The 22,691-nt window shown below is 47.2% G+C and overlaps 2 protein-coding genes across 10 annotated transcripts; both read left to right on the top strand.

Annotated features, from left to right (window-relative positions):
* PAN2 (poly(A) specific ribonuclease subunit PAN2) lies at nucleotides 1–14,182 on the top strand. Of its 8 annotated transcripts, none has more exons than XM_028110731.2 (26): nucleotides 1–145; nucleotides 785–1,180; nucleotides 4,064–4,179; nucleotides 4,292–4,412; nucleotides 4,575–4,652; nucleotides 5,033–5,300; nucleotides 5,696–6,038; nucleotides 6,237–6,333; nucleotides 7,373–7,492; nucleotides 7,708–7,827; nucleotides 8,110–8,238; nucleotides 8,368–8,567; nucleotides 8,666–8,811; nucleotides 8,936–9,042; nucleotides 9,229–9,327; nucleotides 9,652–9,725; nucleotides 9,831–9,978; nucleotides 10,279–10,422; nucleotides 10,559–10,618; nucleotides 10,863–10,953; nucleotides 11,749–11,906; nucleotides 12,006–12,149; nucleotides 12,282–12,461; nucleotides 12,583–12,676; nucleotides 12,958–13,155; nucleotides 13,476–14,182. In XM_028110731.2, the coding sequence occupies exons 2-26, from the start codon at nucleotides 899–901 to the stop codon at nucleotides 13,508–13,510; spliced, it is 3,552 nt and encodes a 1,183-aa protein (XP_027966532.1). In that variant the 5' UTR covers nucleotides 1–145; nucleotides 785–898; the 3' UTR covers nucleotides 13,511–14,182. The 8 variants fall into 8 exon arrangements, with proteins under 8 accessions (XP_027966532.1, XP_027966531.1, XP_027966534.1 ...); XM_028110730.2 differs by having other exon boundaries at nucleotides 8,663–8,811; XM_028110733.2 differs by having other exon boundaries at nucleotides 4,010–4,179; nucleotides 8,509–8,567.
* A 420-nt stretch (nucleotides 14,183–14,602) lies between these two features.
* CNPY2 (canopy FGF signaling regulator 2) lies at nucleotides 14,603–17,925 on the top strand. Of its 2 annotated transcripts, none has more exons than XM_088025234.1 (6): nucleotides 14,603–15,050; nucleotides 15,693–15,805; nucleotides 15,962–16,077; nucleotides 16,937–17,140; nucleotides 17,296–17,392; nucleotides 17,763–17,925. In XM_088025234.1, the coding sequence occupies exons 2-6, from the start codon at nucleotides 15,718–15,720 to the stop codon at nucleotides 17,804–17,806; spliced, it is 549 nt and encodes a 182-aa protein (XP_087881360.1). In that variant the 5' UTR covers nucleotides 14,603–15,050; nucleotides 15,693–15,717; the 3' UTR covers nucleotides 17,807–17,925. The 2 variants fall into 2 exon arrangements, with proteins under 2 accessions (XP_087881360.1, XP_027966537.1); XM_028110736.2 differs by having other exon boundaries at nucleotides 14,603–15,107.
* The last annotated feature ends 4,766 nt before the right edge of the window (nucleotides 17,926–22,691 follow it).

The following is a 22,691-nucleotide window of genomic DNA, read 5'->3' as shown; positions in this document are numbered from 1 at the left end:
TCCTTTCCGCCGTAGGGTTTGGTTGAGCATCAGGCGCGGGGGAGAATTGGGGAAACTGGAATTTCCCGCGGAGGTGACGGCGCTTTCTCTCCCCTACTCGTTTTAATTCCACGCGCTCCAAAATATCCGCCATGGAGAAATCTTGGTAATGACCCAATCCCCATAAGCATCCCAAGAAACACATCTGACCCCTGCCCTAATCCCTCCCCTCCCCGCTGCCGGGGAAGAATTCTGGGTAATTGATTTCTCTGGTTCCCCTAGAGAATTGTGGGTAACTAGCCATTTTCATAATGTCCCCCCACCCCTGCCCCAATTGTGGGTAACTGGACATTCTTATTTTTCCCTGGAGAATCCTGGGTAACGTTGCAGAGGATTCTGGGAAACTGACTTCTTTCGTTCTCACCTCCCAACCCCGTACCCCTCGTCCCTAATTTTGGGAAGCAAGCACCTTAGCCCCTCTGTCTAACTCCTGTCCCGCAGTTGCTGCTCCTTCCACTGATGGTTGTGGGGTGAACCAGGCAAGTGAGCAGGCCTGAAGGGAGATGGAAAGGAAGTCATTAGGTTAGATAGTGGGGTGGTGGGGAGTACAGAGGGCCTAGAGGAGAAAAAGGGACATGACTTCCACCTTTACCCCCACTGCCCATCCCCTTCCTGCCTGCTTCATCCCCTACCTGACATTCTCACATCTGCCTGCCTCATCTCCCTCCCGCCCAGATAATCGAGAACACACTAAATACAGGTACCTCGGCCTGCCACTGACTCAGCTACCTCTTTCCCTTTGCAGGCCAGGATGTCCATTCTAGGCCCACTGGTGCTGTTCTGCTGAAGGTTGAGTCAGGCCTGTTAAGGACCTGTTGCAAGGGAGGGTGTGACAAGGGTCTAATCTGCCATCGTCATCATGAACTTCGAGGGTCTGGACCCTGGACTGGCAGAATATGCCCCAGCCATGCATTCTGCCCTGGACCCTGTCCTGGATGCCCACCTGAACCCAAGTCTGCTACAGAATGTGGAGCTGGACCCGGAGGGGGTGGCCTTGGAGGCTCTTCCTGTCCAGGAGTCAGTGCACATAATGGAAGGTGTCTACTCTGAATTGCACAGTGTGGTGGCCGAAGTGGGTGTGCCTGTCTCCGTCTCCCACTTTGACTTGCACGAGGAGATGCTGTGGGTGGGAAGCCACGGGGTAAGAACTGTACCCCTTTGTAAGGGATGAACGGAGATGTTGGAGGTCTTTTATCTGGTTTTAGCCCAAGGGCAGCTGCTTTACTGGGAGCCAGAACTGAGTTGAGGTGATGAGAGTTAGTTGGGTCCCTAAGTCAAGTCAGGAGGAGGGGAGTGGAAGGAGCCATAGGATCCAGGGAGAAGTTACATAGGCGTTCTTTTTCAGAAGTCCTCTTTCTACCACTATTTGCTCCTTCCAAGCTTTGATTAATCTTGATAACTATATCCATCAGTTAGTCTGTAGTGTCCAAATCCAGTCTCTAATGCCCCTCCTCTTTTTACCATTTTTTTAATTATAGAATGTTTAACACGTGTTTCTACTTACCTTACACAGAATCATTTTGTCTTCTCTGGCTGATTTTAATCTCTGTGAGAGCAGTTATCAATGTTAATTTTTTTAAAATGTGTATTTATATTGCCAATATGCTAGGGAGCCCAAGATTTTGTAGGAAATAACACCTTATCCTTGGTTTACTAATTTACCTTCCATAGAGCATGAATTGTGCTTTTCTCATTAGAAGGAATGAGCTTTTTTGGTAATACATTCATTTCAGTATGCAGTATTTACTGCTATGCTAGGCCCAGGGAATAAAGCTGAAACATAATCCTTGCCCTCGAGGAATCTATAGAACAATGAGGAAAAAACGATACATAAGCAGATAACTTCATGATACTTCAGAAGAAACTAAACTGTTTCACTTACTGATTACGAACTTAAGATATAAACTACTGAGTGCCAGTATGAAAACATGTACTGAGTGGAGAGGGGTCAGAGGGCCTCCAGAAAGAAGTGACACCTAAAGTGAGTTTTTGAGAGGTGAGTAGGAGTCAGGTGAAGAAGAGGGGGAAATGCTGTCTTGGCCTAAGCAACAAGATAAAGATTTCCAAGATACTATACAGTGGATTGCAGAGTGCAGGAACTTTAAGTAATGAGGGTTTACTGCACTGGGAGATAAAGCTGAAGAGATAGACATGACTTCATTCAACTAGTGTTTTTTGAGCACCTACTAAGTGCCAGACCTTGCCGTGTGGTCTAGGTTTAGAATGAACATTTAAGAAGTCAACAAAAATACATTTATATTAAGTGTTGTTTAGTATCTTTAAGGAAAATAAAATGGAGTAAGGGGGTTGAGGTAATGAAGGGTGGGAGATGTTACTGTTTTAGATAGTTGGTCAGGGAAAGGTCTCTCAGATAAAGCCATATTTGAGTGGATACCTGGATACAGTCCGCACTATCCTTTCTAAGTCCTCTAGAAGGGAGAAAGGAAGCCATGTAGATATCCGGGGGGTGGGGTGGGGGTGGGGGGAGAACATTCTAGAAAAACCTCATATGCTGTGTTAAAAGAGCCTGGACTTGATCCTTCACACTACTGAAGATTTTTATCCAGAATGATAAGGTTAGGTTTGTATCTTAGAGTGCTGAGGTAGAAGTAGAGAGTTTGATTTAAGGGGGACAGGGCAGGACTCCATGAGATCAGTTTGCAGGTTATTGTAGCAGTTCACATAGAATATGAAGGCCTGAACGAAGCACTGTAGAGATGTATACATGAGAACAGATTTGGGAAATATATATTTGTATATATTTTTAAAGATTTATTTTTTTATTTATTTTTAAGATTTTATTTATTTGACAGACACAGCAAGAGAGGGAACACAAGCAAGGGGGGTGGGAGAGGGAGAAGCAGGCTTCCTACTGAGCAGGGAGCCCGACGTGGGGCTCGATCCCAGGAATGACCTGAGCTGAAGGCAAATACCTAACGACTGAGCCACCCAGGCGCCCCTTATTTTTTTTTTTTTTTAAGATTTTATTTATTTATTTGACAGAGACACAGCGAGAGAGGGAACACAAGCAGGGGGAGTGGGAGAGGGAGAAGCAGGCTTCCCGCTGAGCAGGGAGCCCGATGCGGGGCTGGATCCCAGGACCCCGGGATCATGACCTGAACTGAAGGCAGACGCTTAACAACTGAGCTACCCAGGGGCCCCAGATTTGGGAAATATTAGGACGTAAACAGGACTTAAGTTGACTACCAGTGACTTAATCCATTACATAGGTCGTGGTACCATAGGGAATATAGTTAACTGAGATAAGGTAAAAATGATGAATTTAATTTGGAATGTAATGAGTTTGGGGTTCTCATGGAATATCTAAAAGATGTTTAGTAGGTATTTGGATGTATAAGTCTGAAGCTTGAGGCAGTGGTGTGGGCTAGGGAAGGGAGTTAGGATCCATCAGTTTGGAAGACTAGTAAGAAACTAGTGGACTGGGAATAGCCATGTTTCAAGAGTGGTCTGAAGGGAAGCGTGTAAGGACAAGGTATGAGCTAAGAGTCAGGAGAGAAACCAGTAGTGAATGATGTCATAGGAGCCAAGGGTGGAATGAGTTTCACGTTCTCTCTATTCCAGCCTGTGACCCACAGTACACATTTCCCAGATGCTGGTAGAGATTAAGACTTGACTGTGGAACATAAGAAAGCCTGTGGAGGATGGAAGGACCCATGTCCCTGACCTGAAACTGTTCTAACCAACTGAGCCATTACCTATTCAGCAGGGTCATTGTGAGGATAAAATGAGGTAGATTTTACAAAAGTACTTTGTAAAGCATTAAATGAACATAGATAGTATGATCAATGTCCTTATCATTTAGATTGGTCCCTGGGCTTATGCCTTAGGGGCTGCTAACCAGAAAGGCCAAGCAAGAATGGAGGAAAGCTGAACAACATCCATCCAGTCCCAGACCTGTATCTGGCCCCTCCATTCAGGGTGTGTCTCATCTCCCCCCCCTCCCCCACAGGGCCATGCTACTTCATTTTTTGGCCCAGCCTTGGAGCGTTACTCATCCTTTCAGGTCAATGGCAGTGATGACATTCGACAGATCCAGAGCCTGGAAAATGGTATTCTTTTTCTCACCAAGAACAACCTCAAGTATATGGCTCGTGGGGGCCTCATTATATTTGATTACCTGTAAGTAGCTTCTCAGCTCTGGACTGGGAAAGAGGGTCCCTCCTCGAATGGGAAGGCTAAAGGATTGGAAGCTTTTGAGGGCTGGTCCCTTAGCCTTTTCTCTCCGCCACAGGCTAGATGAGAGTGAGGATATGCACAGTCTCCTGCTGACTGACGGCAGCACTCTCCTTGTTGGTGGGCTGCAGAACCACATACTGGAGATTGACCTTAACACTGTCCAGGAGACTCAGAAGGTACAAGCCTGGGGCAGGAAAGACCCAGGCAGGGTCTGAGACTTTCGGGGGCCTGGGGATATACCTGGGCTGGGAACATGACTAAGTGTATGTGCAACCTTTCTGTTCCTTTGGTCTGTGGGAAGAATGATTCTCACTGGTTTTTCCTGCTTTCCTTCCCAGTATGCAGTCGAGACGCCGGGAGTCACTATTATGAGACAGACAAATCGCTTTTTCTTCTGTGGCCACACATCTGGCAAGGTGGCTCGGTTCTGTTTCCTCCTACCACAAGGCCCTGTTTCATCAGACATGTGTTTGGGCTCTTCCTTTCCCTCAGTGCTGGGGCTGTAGTGGGGGGATGGGAGGAGTAAACAGAGTTCCTCCTCAGCCACGACATACTAGATTATCTTTCAGCCTGATGGTTTCTGTTGTAACTAGTTACCTTCCAGGCCAAAGAGTAAACAAGAGTTCTCTTTGGGGTCCCTTCCAGCTCTGGGCTTCTCCTTCTGCCTTTTCTGTGCTTTAATTGCCCATATCCTAGAGCCTTAGTTCTTTGGGCAGGGGCCTCACGGGGTGAGGTAGGTGGCAGGTACTTTTCCCGATGACAGTACTGGAGGATAACCGAGTCATCTCTTCTTCAGATTTCCCTGCGAGACCTCCGTACTTTTAAGGTGGAGCATGAGTTCGATGCTTTCTCAGGGAGTCTGTCAGATTTTGATGTGCATGGCAACCTGCTGGCCGCCTGTGGCTTCTCCAGCCGCCTCACCGGCCTGGCCTGTGACCGTTTCCTCAAGGTGTATGATCTTCGCATGATGCGTGCCATCACACCACTACAAGTACACGTGGATCCTGCCTTCTTGCGCTTCATCCCTACCTATACTTCTCGACTTGCTATCATCTCCCAGTCAGGTAGGAAGGAATGCAGGGAGGGGTGGGAGGCGTTGATGAGTGAAGGAGAACTAGGTACCAGAAGGACTGTACTCCCAGGAACCTCTTTGTTGGAGGAAATAGTAACCTTTCAGTGGGCTCTCATGGTCACGCTTAGGTTTGGTCAGAGATTAAGACTTTTATTTTCTCCCCGAGTGTGAAGAACGTAGAACAAGATAAAGGCGGAGCAGGTGAAACAACTTTAGAACGGCCTCTACGGGGTAGCAGACTTGCCTGTGGTTTATGGGAAGGCATCAGATGGTATTCTTTGTATCTCTAGGCATGAACTTAGGCCCCATCTTTCCTTGATACTAGGGCATAAGAGGACGGCCCTCTTTCAACTTTCAGGGTTCATTGAGCTTCCTCCTCTCTTCTAGGGCAGTGCCAGTTTTGTGAGCCCACAGGCCTGGCCAACCCAGCGGATATCTTTCATGTGAATCCTGTGGGGCCTCTGCTAATGACATTTGATGTATCGGCCAGCAAGCAGGCCCTGGCCTTTGGGGATTCTGAGGGCTGTGTGCACCTCTGGACTGATTCCCCTGAGCCTTCCTTCAACCCTTACTCCCGTGAGACCGAGTTTGCTCTGCCCTGTCTCGTGGACTCGCTGCCTCCTCTGGACTGGAGCCAGGACCTGCTGCCACTTTCCCTCATCCCTGTCCCGCTCACCACTGACACACTTCTCTCTGATTGGCCTGCTGCCAACTCCGCTCCAGCTCCCAGGTTGTACCTCACATCTGGGCCAAAAGGAGGGAGGGAGAAAGGACCAAGATACCAGGATTCTCAGCAAGCCCTGTAGTAATCTTCTTTCCTGATTTTCGTCTGCCCTCAGTATCTTCTTTTTTTCTGGCTCCTTGGGGGTTGGGGATATGATGGGCAGACAGCACAACCTTCAAGCCTTAGAACTATACTACATTCCAGGCGAGCACCCCCTGTGGATGCAGAGATTCTTCGCACCATGAAGAAGGTGGGCTTCATTGGCTACGCGCCCAACCCCCGCACCCGGTTGCGCAATCAGGTATGTTGAGAGGAGAGAAGGTCAGCCCCCACCCCAGCCCCCTGGCATTTCTCCTGTCTTGTTTCTTTACTAGTCCTCAGCAGTTTTTGCTTTTAGTCAGTCAGTAAAGGTCTTTTGAGGCCTACTGAATTGAAGGTACCATGCTAGGTGTTAGGGAGGATTCAGAGACACAGAAGATAGAAGGTAGCTGTTAAGAGGTTTAGTATTTGGGGGCGCCTGGGTGGCTCAGTCGTTAAGCATCTGCCTTCGGCTCAGGTCATGATCCCAGGGTCCTGGGATCGAGCCCTGCGTCGGGCTCCCTGCTCGGCGGGAAGCCTGCTTCTCTCTCTCCCACTCCCCCTGCTTGTGTTCCCTCTCTCACTGTGTCTCTCTCTCTCTCAAATAAATAAATAAAATCTTAAAAAAAAAAATTTAGTATTTGGTTGGTAAAGGTTAGACCTGTCTGTAACAAATTATGTATGTTCTCTCGTGAAATGCTGAAGTAATGTCGCAGGCATTCAGTACCAGGGCTGTTTGGAGGGAAAGTGTTACTCTGGGCCAGAGTGGTCAGGGAAGACATACTGACAAAAGTGGATATTGAGCTGGAAAGGTGAAAGATGAGTAAGTAGAAAGTAACATGGGAGCACGTTCAAGATGAGAGGTCAGTGTTAGCAAAGGTCTCAGAAAGCATAACTGCAAAAGGCATGTCTGATGGGGGCGGTGGTTGGTTTTGGGAACTCGCAAGACGTTAAGGTCGGAAAGGGCCCAGTTGTGAAGCCTGAATACCAAGCGTATAGTGGGAGAAGTGATGCACTGAACTAGGCATTTGGGGAGAGTCTGGTAGTGTGATGCTGGACAGAGTGAATGTGCAGAGCCTGGCGTGGAAGCCATCATCATCCAGCTGTAACGAGGTGGGGGGGTGGCAGTGGGAAGAAAAAGGAAGCAGTGGCTGCTGAAAACCCCAGGAAATCAAGTGTTCAGTGTTGGGATCAAGGTGGGGGGACAGACACGAAAGGTGATTATGACAGCCAACACAATTACCTCTTCTTAAAAATTCTAGATTCCTTACCGACTCAAGGAGTCAGACAGTGAATTTGACAGCTTCAGCCAGGTCACTGAGTCACCGATAGGACGGGAAGAGGAGCCACATCTGCACATGGTCTCGAAGAAGTACCGCAAGGTGCTGGGGGACACCAAGGAAGGAGCCCTCTGGGACTTGGGGAAAGGTTCCCTGGGACAAGGGGGTCATACGAGAAAGGACTGAAGGACTCAGTCGAGATGCCTTCACCTACCACCTGGACTCGGGAGGGAGGTTCTGGGGAAAGTTCTGACTTCTCGGAAGATCTAGGGGACCCTGAGGATATCTTCATCTTGCTCGGAATGTTTCTGCCTCAGGTAACCATCAAATACTCCAAGCTAGGGTTGGAGGACTTTGACTTCAAACACTACAATAAGACCCTGTTTGCTGGATTAGAGCCCCACATCCCCAATGCCTACTGCAACTGCATGATCCAGGTAAGGGTGGCTCCGCCGGTGACTTGACCAGGCCTACTGCCTTTCTCCGTCTCCGCGGCCCCACACCCACTACTCTTTCTCCAGGCCTCTCCGACCAAGCCCACTTTACCATGGCCTCTGCCACTATTCTTTCTTGCTCCACAGCCTTCAAGTCTCCTCTGTGCACTCCATCCTTCAGTGGCCTGCTGCTTTGTATTCTTCGCCAGCTCACTTAACCTTCCTGTCCCTCTTCCTCCCCGTACCGGTGGCCTGCCTCAGTTCTCTTGCTCTCCCGCCCCCCAGGTGCTGTACTTCCTGGAGCCTGTTCGCTGTCTAATCCAGAACCATCTTTGCCAGAAGGAGTTCTGCCTGGCTTGTGAGCTGGGCTTCCTCTTCCACATGTTGGATCTCTCTCGGGGTGACCCTTGTCAGGTCAGTGTCTGGAGACCTGAAACCATAAAAGGGGAAGGGAGGTGGACGGTAGGCAGGGACATTGCTGTGCAGACGGCCACAAAAGAGAAAATTTTCCCCCGTTTTACCAACACACTTCCTGGATTCCAGGGCAGTAATTTTCTTCGGGCATTCCGCACCATCCCTGAGGCGTCAGCCCTTGGTCTGATCCTGGCTGACTCAGATGAGGCCTCAGGCAAAGGCAATCTGGCCAGGCTTATTCAGAGGTGGAATCGCTTCATTCTCACTCAGCTGCATCAGGACATGCAGGAGCTGGAAGTACCCCAGGCTTATCGAGGTGCTGGAGGCAGGTATGAAATGGGGCTGTGAACGGTGAAGGCCCCCCTGTGACCTCAGGGGTCTCCTAACTGCCTCCATGTGCATGCATTGCCTTCCCCACTCTTAGCAGCTTTTGCTCATCGGGGGACTCAGTCATCGGGCAGCTGTTCAGCTGTGAGATGGAGAACTGCAGCCTCTGCCGCTGTGGCAGTGAGACCGTGCGGGCCTCATCCACCCTGCTCTTCACGCTCTCGTACCCCGAGGGAGGCACCAGCGGTATACCCTGTGGCTGGGTTGGGAAGGCTCCCCCAGATGTCCCGTAACATCAAGGAGAGGGTGTTGGGGGGCTAACAGTGGGCCGAAGGGAGAGCGGAGAGTGAAGCATCCAGTTTCCCCTCAGATAAAACCGGGAAGAACTGTGACTTTGCTCAGGTGCTGAAGCGAAGCATCTGCCTGGAGCAGAATACACAGGCCTGGTGTGACAACTGTGAAAAGTACCAGCCCACGGTGAGTCCTCCTGCGTTGGGGACCTGGCTGTGGTCTCATCTGGGGCTAACTGTGTCAGCACTGCCATCTAGGGGTCTGTAGAGAGTGGGAAGAACCTCAGTTTGAAAGTGCAGATCCAGGTTTTACTGTTCCCATCCAGGGTTCTTTCCTGTAGGCTCCCTGCCATTCCTTGTTTTGTTCTCTCAGATTCAGACCCGCAACATCCGCCATCTGCCAGATATTCTCGTCATCAACTGTGAGGTGAACAGCTTGAAAGAAGCTGATTTCTGGAGAATGCAGGCTGAGGTAAGGACCAAGTCTGGAAGCAGGGCTTTAAGTGTGCTTTTTAGGTTTCTCTCCCTTCTGTGCTCCATTTATGATTAATGCTCCTGGGGAATCAGGTTTTTTTTTTTTAAGATTTTATTTTATCCATTTGAGGGAGAGAGTGCACAGGGGGGAGGAGCAGAGGGAGAGGGACAAACGGACTCTGTGCTGAGTGCAGAGCCTGACTTGGGGCTCGATCCCATGACCCTGAGATCATGACCTGAGCCAAAACCAAGAGTTGGACATTTAACCAACTGAGCCAGCCACACACCCTGGGAATCAGATAGTTTTTTCTTTTGTGTTCAGGTTGCCTTCAAGATGGCAATAAAGAAGCATGGTGGGGAAATCTCCAAGAACAAGGAATTTGCTTTGGCTGATTGGTAGGTACGGCCTTGAGGCAGTAGTCAAAGGATTGAGCTACCCAGTGGCTCCTCTTGTCACTGGCTAGATTTCAGAACAAATTTCTAATTCTCTTTTCCTGATAGGAAAGAACTAGGGAGTCCAGAGGGTATGCTGATGTGTTCCTCCATTGAGGAGTTGAAGAATGTCTGGCTTCCTTTCTCCATTCGCATGAAGATGACCAAGAACAAGGGGCTGGATGTTTGCAATTGGACTGATGGGGATGAGATACAGGTTGTTGAACAACTGGGAAGAGAAAGGGGAATAAGGGAGAGAAGGTTGGGACAGAAGCAGGGCAAGGGGAAGATGGAACTTAGTATAGGGAAAAGGTAGGGAATAAAGCTGAGTATTTACCCGTTGTGGGCTTTTCCAGAGTGACTCAGTTCAGTATTGAGAGTCATAGATGGGCTAGGATGGAGATAACCCACCTTGGTCCCCCCCTCCCCAAACCCCCAACTCCCTGTCCTCTATCCCCATTCCCCATCCTTCCCCACCCTTAAACTTAGCTTAGCAGCCTGGGTACCCCCCTCACAGTGGGGCCCAGCCAGGGCAGAGGAGGAGCATGGTGTCTATGTGTATGACCTGATGGCTACTGTGGTACACATCCTGGACTCACGCACAGGGGGCAGCCTGGTGGCTCACATCAAAGTTGGAGAGACCTACCACCAGCGTAAGGAGGTGAGTGAGATTATACAAGGCAGCGACACTCCTGGTGGTCGCCACAGTGGAGTCCTGGGTCTGTCCCTGTCTTGAGTCTGAGCCAGAGTGATCCAGCTGTTACTTTAGCGACAGTCCTTTTTCTCTATCTCCACAGGGTGTTACCCACCAGCAGTGGTATCTCTTTAATGACTTTCTTATTGAACCTATTGATAAGGTTAGTTGTAACACATTCCGTTCTCCCTTTTATCTCCCCTTTTCCTAGCGCTCTCATCCTCGTCCTAGAGAATGCCACGCAGATTCGCAGATTCCGGAGGGAGGGAAGGAGGGAGGGAGGGATCCTTAAGAATAAAAAGCATTAGCAGAATTAAAAAATAGCACCTAGTTCTATCTTTTGTCTGGCTATGGAAAAAAGAAAAAGGGGCATATATGGAGGCCATTAAGTGCTTTTTCTTTTCCAGCACGAAGCTGTGCAGTTTGACATGAATTGGAAAGTGCCTGCTATCCTATATTACGTCAAAAGGAATCTTAATTCCAAATACAACCTGAACAGTAAGTGGTACAGAGTAGACCAAAGGGTGTGGGCAGTTTAGATTGATCTTTAGGAAGAGATCTTCTTAAGATTAGGATAGGGAACAGTATTAATATTTCCAGGGATACTAAAGAGAGTCCTGTTCATCAGGCCTTAAATTTAGAATCTGCAGATCCTGAGGTGTAGTGGGGAAGAGATGATGGAGGGAAATCTAATCAGAATGGCTAAGGTTATGATTTTGAGTCTAATCATTCTTCTCCCCAAGTGAAGCTTTCTTCTTCTTTTGGAGACAAACTCCTTACTAAGGCCCTTTTTGGTGTCTTTAAACCATAGTTTCCCTGCAACTTCATGGATTTTTTTTTTTTTTTTTTAAGATTCTATCTATTTATTTGACAGAGAGAGACACAGTGAGAGAGGGAACACAAGCAGGGGGAGCGGGAGAGGGAGAAGCAGGCTCTCTGCAGAGCAGGGAGCCCAATGCGGGACTCAACCCCAGGACCCTGGGACCATGACCCGAGCTGAAGGCAGACGCTTAACAACTGAGCCACCCAGGCGCCCACTTTATGGATTTTTTTAAGCTAAAGTCTTACTCTTTCCTCTCTGCTTTTTTGGTTTTTTTCTTAACATATTCCTTAATAAGTTTTCTGATTTGATCTGTTCCATCCATCTGTTCATCAGACATGATCTTTTTACTCACATGCTTTGATTATTGAGGGATCACAGTGTAGACCCAGTCTCTGGTCAGCCATCTGGGTTTCCCTCCTCTGGTTACTTCCCTATCCCCACCCATCTGTCTTCTGGATTTTCCCTTCCAGTCAAGAACCCTATTGAGGCAAGTGTCCTGCTGGCTGAAGCCTCACTAGCACGGAAGCAGCGGAAAACACATACTACCTTTATTCCACTGATGCTGAATGAGATGCCACAGGTTGGGGACCTGGTGGGCCTGGATGCTGAGTTTGTCACCCTTAATGAGGTAACAAAGTCCAAAAGGGTGTGGTGTTGGAACAGAACTCTGGAGATACTAGGAGTTGTAAGCAGTTCTCAGATTTCCTTGTCAACTCTTGTCACGTAGGAGGAAGCAGAGTTACGCAGTGATGGCACTAAGTCTACCATCAAACCAAGCCAGATGTCAGTAGCAAGGATCACCTGTGTTCGGGGCCAGGGACCCAATGAGGGCATTCCCTTCATTGATGACTACATCTCTACCCAGGAGCAGGTATTAGGATATGGAGGTGCAAGTGAGACAGACCTTGTGCATATGTAGAGTGCTCTAGAACCCAGGGAAGAGTGGTAGAGGGAGACACTGCACCTCACTTCCTAAACGACTTACCCTTTTCTCTATGCCTAGGTGGTGGATTACTTGACTCAGTATTCGGGGATAAAGCCAGGAGACCTAGATGCCAAGATTTCCTCTAAGCACCTCACAACTCTCAAGTCTACCTACTTAAAGCTTCGTTTTCTTATAGACATTGGAGTCAAGTTTGTGGGTCATGGTCTGCAGAAGGACTTCCGGGTCATCAACCTCATGGTTCGGGCAGGGCTCTTTTAAGAGTCTTTGAATTTGGGCTCTTTGGTTTACGTTATGCTTTTGGAGAATGGGAAATTACAGATCGCCTGCCTTCAGTCTCCCACTCTTTTATCTCTGCCAGGTGCCCAAGGACCAAGTCCTTGACACTGTCTATCTCTTTCACATGCCCCGAAAACGAATGATTTCCCTGCGATTCCTTGCTTGGTACTTTCTAGGTGAGTTGGTGTACCTTGTAGGCCCTTGTGGTGCTCATGTAAGAGTGGGAAAAACTGTTGTAGTTGTCATAGTAGTAGGGAGGACCCTGAGTTAGTGGTGAGAGTTACTGATGGATTTAAGTAGCTTCAGTATCCCTCTGCACTAGGGATGGTGTTTGGCTTTTTCCCTTGGGGGCAGTCAAGTGTTTTATTGTTTATTGGGAGTTGGGAGATGTGAGTAGGGGACATGTTCTTACCTTCTTTTGCTAGGTCCCAAACTATCCCACTTCTAATTCCCCTAGACTTAAAGATTCAAGGGGAAACCCATGACAGTATTGAGGATGCCCGCACAGCCCTTCAGCTCTACCGAAAATATCTGGAGCTAAGCAAAAATGGCACCGAGCCTGAGTCCTTCCACAAAGTGCTCAAGGGTCTTTATGAGAAGGGCCGAAAGATGGACTGGAAGGTGCCTGAACCTGAGGGCCAGACAAGTCCCAAGAGTAAGACCTGGGATGGGACAAGGGAAACTGGACAGGGTGGGTTTTGATTGCGTATATGAAGATTATACCCACGATAATAATAATGATCATGGTGATGTCAGCAACAGTACCACCCCTACCTTGTATTTGTAAAGCACTCAATAGTTTACAAAGCACTTAATCTTCCCAACATTCAGTGAAATAGATTTTATTACTGAAACTCTCCATTGATTCTAACCTTTTGCCCAGTTCTAAAATGTTTGGGGCAGGTTTGCCCTCTTTTCTCTTGCTTTTTCTACACTCACCTTAAGAGTCAATGCTCTTGGTTTTGTCTCTGACAGATGCAGCTGTCTTCTCTTCAGTGTTGGCGCTCTGACCTCACCCTCTCCTAGCGAACTACCCCCTCTCCCTTCAGTGTTCTGTGGTCCCAGAACTGGGAGATGGCTTCCCAAGTTGGCTACACCTTGTCTGCTTCCAGAATTGGACCTCCTCAGGGTCTACAGATGGTGCTATTAATAGAACTGGAATGCAACAGAGTTGTTGCAAAGGGAAGAGGAGCCAGATTCCTTTTTCCTCCTTTGCAAAATAGCAGGCCAGAAACAGAGTCTAGAAATGACCCACATGGAAAGTAATTGGTAATCTCGATAAAATATCCTGGGTAATTAATATCCAGGCAAAAAACAAAACAAACCACACAAAACTAAAACGCTCCTACAACCAGTACTCTCGGTTCCTAGTTGGCTAAGGACTGAAGTCCTGGACAGTGACAGGCTTACAACAGCAGCTCAAGACAGCTCAAGTCTCTGACTGCTTGAGGGATGCCTGGAGGGGCCAGGACATAGAGTATTGGTGCCCCTAGCAAACCAGTGTTGCCAACACCATCATTGCCAAAAGGGCCTTTGGGTCCTAGACGAAGCTTGGCTGCTGGCTTCACTCCTGCTGACAGCTGAGAAGCCTCTGTCTTCCATCCACTCTCCTGTCCCAGTTTTGTTATTTTTAAAATTTTGTTTTAAACTGCATGTTTTATAAAATAAAAACAAAAATATTATTGGCTGTCATCTATGTCATTAGAGACCTGGGAGTGTGGGATGCTCTGACTTAAGCCCTCCTCTACTTTGTATTAGCTTTAACAACTGGAAAAAAACAAAGCTTTCAAATTCCCACCTAGAAATGAAGGTGAAGCTCTGGAGTCCACGGTTAAAGATGTTGGAGGAATATAATTATGTCTTTCCTCCACAATGTTAGGTCTTTGCAATGGCCGCCTAGTACCCTAAGGTCAGATTCTTTTAAGACGTAGCGTATGGTTTCCTCGTTAAGTGTAAAAGGGAAGTTCGGGAAGCTGACAGACTACAGGTTCCAGGTTACCTTGAGACCTGTCGATACTGGTACACTACACGGCATCTGTGTAGTGCTGCGGTGCTTCCTGGGAGATGTAGTTTCCTGACTATTGAAACCAGGGCTTCTCACCCGCTAGCAGTGCACCTTACTTTTGGAAGGTCCTAGCCCACCTAGACTGACACGCGCGCCGGCGCGCGCCTGACCGCCTCCTTACGTCACGCCGCGCACTGTCCTTGCTTCAGGCCACTTCTATTCTTCGGCTGACCCCTGGTGGTCACGTGGAGCTGCTCGCCACGCAAGTCTGGGTCCTTCTGCGATCCACCGGGGTCCTTGCTGCCTGGAAGCCGCTCCTGAGCTGCCTGTTCGCGCGAGAGTTTGGAGGGGCGGGTTTGGGGTCGGTCTCCGGTGTGGTGCTCGCACCGCCGCGCATCGGAGCCCCGCTTGGGCAGCCGCTTAGAGTGCGAGGAGCTGGGTCAGGCAGTCGCTGGGGCATCCGTGCCTGGAAAGTGCCGGAGCGCTCTGGAGAAGCCTGGACAGCCCCGCTCCCCAGCAGCCAGGTGCTAGGGTCCGGAGCTAAAGTGAGAGTCCGGCCGTCTTCGAGCGCCTGGGCCACGGCGGCGGCCCTGGGAGCAGAGGTGGGACGGGTGCGAGTGACACCAAGTGTCGGGGATGGACTGGAGCGGAGGCGATGGCGGCGTTCTTAGAAAGAGGGCTGGTCCGCACGGGAAATAGCTTATAGGCTGGAGGTGGGGATGCAGTAATCTAAGGTGGTGCGTCCAAATAGGCCCCAGTTATTGAGTGCTCTTCTTCGCCCACCACCTCGCTGCCTCCTGGCCTGAATCAGCTGCCTCCCTTGCCGGCAGCTCCTCTGTGCCTGCCGTCCTCGCTTACTCGCCAGCCTCCGTTCCGCAGCTGCCACATAACCCTGTGAGCCCTGGGCAGCCGACGCTGACATCTGGGGCCTCACCTGTCGACGTAGTGTCTGGGGCTGAGCCCCAAGTCCCTAGCTCGCGCTCTCACTCACCGCCGGGGGGAATCCGAGGCCTCAAGTGCTGGGAACAGAGGAGTCCCTTTGTGTCCTGGCCATTTCCTGAAAAGTAGAGCCAGAGTCACCGTGAGGCCTTTGTAGGCCTTGGGACGAGGGATGGGGGTTGGTGGGGGGGGTGGGGAGTAATGGAGACGGCTGCTCACACCTATGTTTTATGCCAACCCAAACCCAGGTGGAGCAACCCCGTTACGCTAAAGATGAAAGGCTGGGGTTGTCTGGCCCTGCTTCTGGGGGCCCTGCTGGGAACTGCCTGGGCCCGGAGGAGCCAGGATCTACACTGTGGAGGTAAGGGCACAAAAAGAGAGAAGTGAGAGAAGGAGGGTGGAAGAGACAGAGCCTTGGGAGAGCATGAGATCCAGGCCCTGGGAGATGGAGGAATGGAAATCCCTGGGTGATTCCTTTCTCCCCTCCTCCCTCCTCCTCTCTCTCGCCTCACACCAGCTTGCAGAGCTCTGGTGGATGAACTAGAGTGGGAAATTGCCCAGGTGGATCCCAAGAAGACCATTCAGATGGGCTCTTTCCGAATTAATCCAGATGGCAGCCAGTCAGTGGTGGAGGTAACTGTTACTGTTCCCCCAAATAAAGTAGCTCACTTGGACTTTGAATGAGGACTCAGCTAATTAAGAAGGACCTTGGTTTAATAGAAATGAAGAAAACATCGACCCAGAGAGGTATCTAAAAGATTGGGTTTTCTCATTTGTAAGAGGCTTCCAGGCTTCTACCCTGTGCATTTGCTTCCTGGCCCCAAACCTTAAGACTTTATTTCTGCTGTGGTTGTTAGCAAACCCTGATCAGCCCCCTTCTCCACATCCTTAATTCATGTCACTCATGTCCTCACTATGGCATAATCATATACATACATTCATTCAAAAAAGAAAGAGATGGTCTTATCCTTGTATTTAGAAAACTTATGTTTTAGTTGAAAACATGACACAAATACACCAAGCTGTATCTGGTGAGCAGTATATAAAGAAAAGTTAAGGCTATGATAGGTGTGAGATGCTTTAATAATTGTTATCCTCAAAGCCTATACTACCACTCTAATGCTCCTATTGAGGACAGGTATTAGTCTCATTTAATACAAAGAAAGACAATCATTAGCTTACACGCATAAGAATTAAGGGAATTCAAAGGAAAAAAACACATAGTTAACTAGGATTAATCAAAGAGGTCTCTGTTTATCTAGAATTTAGAGCTAATGATACTTGTTATATTTCTTAGAATTGGATAGCGAAGTAAAATAGGATCGTATATTTGAAAGCACTCTGGAACTCTACAGATAAATTGTACTGTTTTTAATTCGGGAAGGCTTTTTAGAATAGGTTGGTTGAACTAAATTTGGAAGGAAAAGTAAGGATATAAATTACTAACGTACAGACGTAGAAGAATGTGACCCAAGGCTGAGGACATTTCTAGGTGCCTTATGCTCGCTCAGAGGCCCACCTCACAGAGCTGCTAGAGGAGGTATGTGACCGGATGAAGGAGTATGGGGAACAGATTGACCCTTCCACCCACCGCAAGAACTACGTACGTGTAGTGGGCAGGAGTGGAGAATCCAGTGAACTGGACCTACAGGGCATCCGGATTGATTCGGACATCAGTGGTACTCTCAAGTTTGCGGTGAGCTTTGGGAGTGGGTAGCTGGTTTTTGAAACTTCGGGGAGTTATTGGAGACCCCAAGTGGCAAGTTGTGCTAACATCCTCCTCTCTGGAGGTGGAGGCAAAAGGCTGTTTCTTGCTGCCCTCTCTCACTCGTTTCTCCCTTGGCTTGACAGTGTGAGAGCATTGTGGAGGAATATGAGGATGAACTCATTGAATTCTTTTCACGAGAGGCTGACAATGTTAAAGACAAACTTTGTAGTAAGCGAACAGGTAAACTACTCCCACTTTACTGCCTGTCCTCACAGCCCTTTGGAACCCGGCACATTCCCTAGCATGTTCCTCTACCTCCCGCCCCCAACCCCCATCCTCTGATGTTAGCTCAAGACTTGGTTTCTGTTGCCTATGACTTAGGGACTTGGGTTCTTCCTCTCCATTCTCTTCCTGTCAGCTTTCAGAATTTGTGGCTCTCTCACTTGAGATACAGGTGAGAAGATAGTGGGAATGTTTTGTCATTTAAAAGGATATGCTTTGAAAATTGGTGGTTGGTGTGTGCCAGTTTGGTTTTGGTTATTTTCTCAATAGTGGCATATATCGGTATGAGAGTGGCATTTTCCTTCAAACTGTTATGTGCTATTTGCAGATCTATGTGACCATGCCCTGCACATATCACATGATGAGCTGTGAACCACTGGAGCGGCCCAGACTGACAGGCTTGATGGATCACCCCCAGGAGGGGAAGAGGGTGGCAATGCCTTTTATATTATGTTTTTACTGAAATGAACTGAAAAATTGTGAAACCAAAAGTATGAACTGTGTTGTCTTTTCATACCCAGAATCAACCCTTACAGGTAGGCTTAAAGATAGGGGATTCTGGATAGGAAAGGAAAGGGAAGGAGGAGCTTTGGAAATGGTGTAGCATGAAGGTAGGAGGAGTCTGAGGCTTTCATTCTTTTGCCATCTGAGATTCCTGCTGGACTCACAAACTAGATAAGCACTTACCAGTGCTTACTCAGTACCATGTGTTTAGAGTATAATTGTGGAGAGAAGAGGAACCTCTGTGATTAAGCAAGGAAACATAGGTAAGTGTATGGTAGTATGGGACTCTAGAAATTACTTGTATTTATACTGATGAAACAGAAAGTAAGACAGAGCTTGGTCTTGAAATAACGGACATGCATTATTCTCCCCTCCCTGACCTTCCAGATGGAGGGATCAGCAGTAGCAGACAGAAAGGGGAAATGGATATGATCAACTCATCTGAAAAGTAAGGGCTTTATCAGATAGGGGGAGATGAGGTAAGGAATGTTACTTAATGAAGCCCCTTGCTTGCTGGCCTAAGCTTTTAGATTTGATGCCAACTGCAACACTAAAGTATACCTTTATCATCTCCATCCGTCACTCTGTACTGTAAGTCTGTCCCCACTTTGTATGTGTAGAGATTCTGTCCTGGGGCATAGGGATGAAAACCTAAAGGATGCCTTCTCTGAGGAGCTTCTTAAACACCCTGATCCAGAGGTGTGTCTGTCTCAGGGTTTGGAATGGAACATTTCTATCCCAGGAATGCCTCAGGGAAAGAACACCTGAATAAACATTTTGAAGACTTTTTAAATCAAGCGTTTTAGAATCTAAAGAGAGCTTGGAGGTCATGTAGTTCACCTCTGCCCATTTACAGATGAAACTGAGGTCCAGAGATACCACAGGTCCTGAAGTTCTGTAGTGGCAAAATTAGATCAATAAGCTAATGTTCCCAAGTGTCAATCTGATCTAATATAGCTGTAAAGTAGCTTCCATTTTAAGTCTTTTTTTCTCTTAATACTTTGCACTAAGCCTGGCACACAAAGTGAACAGGTTCAACGAAGCTTTCTTGTACCACAAATCCCTATGAAATCTAACACATGAACTAGTTTAGAGCAAGTATCCTGGTATTAGTTGACAACTAAACTCAGGGTCTAGTGTTAATTCCTTTTTCTCTCATCAGCCATAAGAAATGCTGTATCCTGTCAAGCCCATTTTCCAGACCAGCTGTTACTAACCATTTTTTCTTCTGTGATGCACATGAATAATGTTCACATGCTTCATACCCCTGTGAGTATACCTAGGATTCTGTCCATTGCTTGCTTTGTGTCTAAAAACTTACTCTTCCATCAGAAAGCTTATCAGAAGCGTGAGAGTACTCTTATAGGGAACTCAAAATTGTTTTAATGTACAAAAAAGCAAATTATTCACAAGTTTTAATAAAATACTGTTAGTTGGTAATAAATTACTTGTGATACACCTCACTAGTCTTGTCAAGATACAGCTGTTAAGAACTCTCTTGCCCAAGATCTTTGCCATTGCTACACAGGGGTGTGTCCTACATAGGGAAGAGTGGACATTAGTGTCCTTGACTCGATCCTCAGAAGTTTAGGAGGATATAGTTTGTACATCTCTTTATTCATAACACAGGTTACTACAAGGAATCTACGAATTTATCTGAACCCTTCTGGAGGCTCCCTACAACAAATGATTCTAGCCCAGTATCTGGTAGATCAAATAGTAACTTTGCATATCTGGTTACACCTTAAGCTTTAGATGTATTCTAAATGAGTTTTCAGTAAAACGTTAGAACTTAAAGAAACATTCTCAAAGACAGTGTTAAATGAGATCTGGATGTGACCAAGAAAATTTAATATGTGAAAATCTAGTCCTTTGGGTGGCTCAGTCAATTAAGCATCTGTCTTCCGCTCAGGTCATGATCCCAGGGTCCTGGGTCAAATCCCGCATCTAGCTCCCTGCTCAGTGGGGAGCCTGCTTCTCCCTCTCCCCCTGCTCGTGCTCGCTCTCTCTCCCTCTCACTCTTTCTCTCAAATAAATAAATAAAATCTTTTAAAAATGAAAAAAATTAAATAAAAATAAGTTTTAGAGGGTTTTTATGCTGTTAAAAAGGATTCAGAGCAGGGACAAGATTCCTTTAAATATAGGACAGGGATGAATAGCAAGGGCAGAGGAACTAATATATGGTGAATACTCCTATAACAAGCCCATACACCTTATTTAATCTTTACAATTCTAAGAAATAGATGTTACTCCATTTTACAGATGAAGAAACTAAGCTCAAAGAGGTTGTGTCTTGGGGAGTCAAGTCTTAGTGATCGTCTTATCCCTAGGCCACTGGTCTTTCTGCTACATCTTGTTCCCTGTAGTGGAGTCTCCATGTAGTCCCCAGTGGCTGTTTACACTAGTACTTTTATTTGTTTGAAAACTATCTTCAAGTTTGAACACATGCCCTCTGACTCTAATAATAGTGAAAAGGTATCATATCCTCCTTTCAGCTATTTCTTCCAGACTGGTTATTCATTGTAATAAGAAACCCATTCTACCCCCTGGTCACTTTAGGTGCTACATACCTTTATGTATTTTGGGAGGGTCACGATTTATCATGTATTTCCGGTATGGATGTACAAAGGTTTTACAGATGAGTAAGAATAAGTTCCTTATTTTATAAAATATTTTAAAATATAGAACACACTGAGCTGGCATGCCCGGGAGACAGTTAACAATGACTCAGAGTTGCAGCTGATAATTCACAGTCATCACCATATAAACAGTACAGTTTAGTAGTTAAGATACAGCTTCTGGGGGCGCCTGGGTAGCTCAGTTGGTTAAGCGACTGCCTTCGGCTCAGGTCATGATCCTGGAGTCCTAGGATCAAGTCCCACATCAGGCTCCCTGCTCAGCGGGGAATCTGCTTCTCCCTCTGACCCTCTTCCCTCTCGTGCTCTCTGTCTCTCATTCTCTCTTTCTCAAATAAATAAATAAAATCTTAAAAAAAAATATATGCAGCTTCTGGCCAATTACGTATCATGATCCTCAGCAGGATACTTTATCTAAACCTTGGTTTCCTGCCTATTATCTACATCCCTTAGAGTTGTTGAGGATTAATTAAGATAATGCGGGAACCACATTTAGATAATACCTGGAAATTGTAAGTATTCAATAAATTTTAGCTATTACCCAGTAAATACAGGAGTTTGATTTACTGAAGTTGGTAGTTGAATTTTAGACCACATTTTCCCACTTACCCTTAGCCACCAGGGGGCACCATCGCCTCTGTCCATTTTAAAGAGGTCCTTCCAAGGTCAAGATGACCTCAGTTATCAGCCTTCTCTCCACTGCCCCCCCTCAGGCACTTAGATGAATTTGGACCTAAAGCTCATTTGGCTGCTTTATTCGTGCCGATACTCCCCTTAACTTTCTTCTCTCCTCCCCAAGTCCCATTCACATTTAGAAAGAGAGATTCTAAGCTTCTGGGAGGTGACATTTAGTCCTTCTGATCCCTGGGCTTTCCCGCTGGCTTTATAGTAGTGGGTGTCAGGACTAAACAACCTCAAAACAAGCCCTTAAAGCCTTCATAACCTAGGCTCCAGGACATGGTGTCAAGAGGCTTAGAGCACTGCTGTTTCCCACCCTCCCTCTAATCATTAGAGCTCCAAAGTAAGTTACCTTTATGGCCACTCAATGATTATTTCTTTGTGGGGCGCCTGGCTGGTTCACTAGGTAAAGCATGCGACTCTTGGTCTCATGGTTGTGAGTTCAAGTCCCACACTGGGTGTAGAGATTACTTAAAAAATCTCTAATAATAATAATTATTATTATTATCCCTTTGGTAGCCTCACCCTGAGAATGCCTCCTGTCTTTTGGGGACACTGGAGTTCAAGCCTCTGGTCAGCTGGTTAGTTTCTGTGGATAATTAACCAGAGAGCAGAAACCAGGTCAGACTATTCTAGGGTTAGGAGGAAATCCTCTGTGAGATGCTAAATTGGGAGCAAATATTGATCAGTGGAGCTTTGAAGTCACCGAGAAGGTAGTTGAGGTCAATGTTCTTTTGGGGCTCTGCTTGGCTTCTCTTCTTGAAGTTCTTTCCTAAGACCTACCTATCTGATCCCCAAGCCAAAGGAGTATTGGTTGGTAGGTGTGAAGCTGGGTACAAGGTAACTTGGGAAGGGAAAATGGTGGTTCTCCTTCTCTTTCCCCAACTCCAAGCTATAAACTAGTTTCTTTATAAGGTAGATCTATCTAAACCTGGTTTAAATGGTACTGAGACTTCTGAATCTTGTTATTGCTATGTGAAGAGATACAGGGACTGTTCATTTGGGGCTTGGGGTTTATAGATAAGGTGCCCTGGTCCTTGGATCAGTTCTCCTCTGCCCCTAGGTCAATGACAATGATATTCTTAGGAGGTAGAAAGGTCCTAAGGTCTTATCTACCTAGAGGAGTTAGTCAAGAGTGATATGGAAGATCACTTTAGTACCGTGGTTCATTTAGTGGTCTCTGGGAAGCATAGGATAAAAGTGTACAGAAGACAGCCACATAGGAGAAGGGGTTCAGAGGCCCTGTGGGAGTGATGTGACAAAAAGGGAGAGGATGCTTAATGCCTGATTTTGGATGTGGGGCTAGTCTGCAGCTTTTGATCTTATGGCTAGATGTGGGGTGGGCTGGCTGCTTGGGGTTATGTGACTGGAGTGGCAGTGAGACTAATGCCCAGGACCCAAAGGTTCTGGCCTGTGCTGGAAGCCTTCATTTTGTTATG

Source organism: Eumetopias jubatus, unplaced genomic scaffold (genome assembly GCF_037043125.1).
Source record: "Eumetopias jubatus isolate StellerSeaLion01/CBP00866 unplaced genomic scaffold, mEumJub1_p1.0 scaffold_8, whole genome shotgun sequence".
NCBI lineage: Eukaryota > Metazoa > Chordata > Mammalia > Carnivora > Otariidae > Eumetopias > Eumetopias jubatus.
The sequence above is the reverse complement of the archived record's forward strand: the minus strand, read 5'-3'. Positions and strand labels throughout refer to the sequence as shown.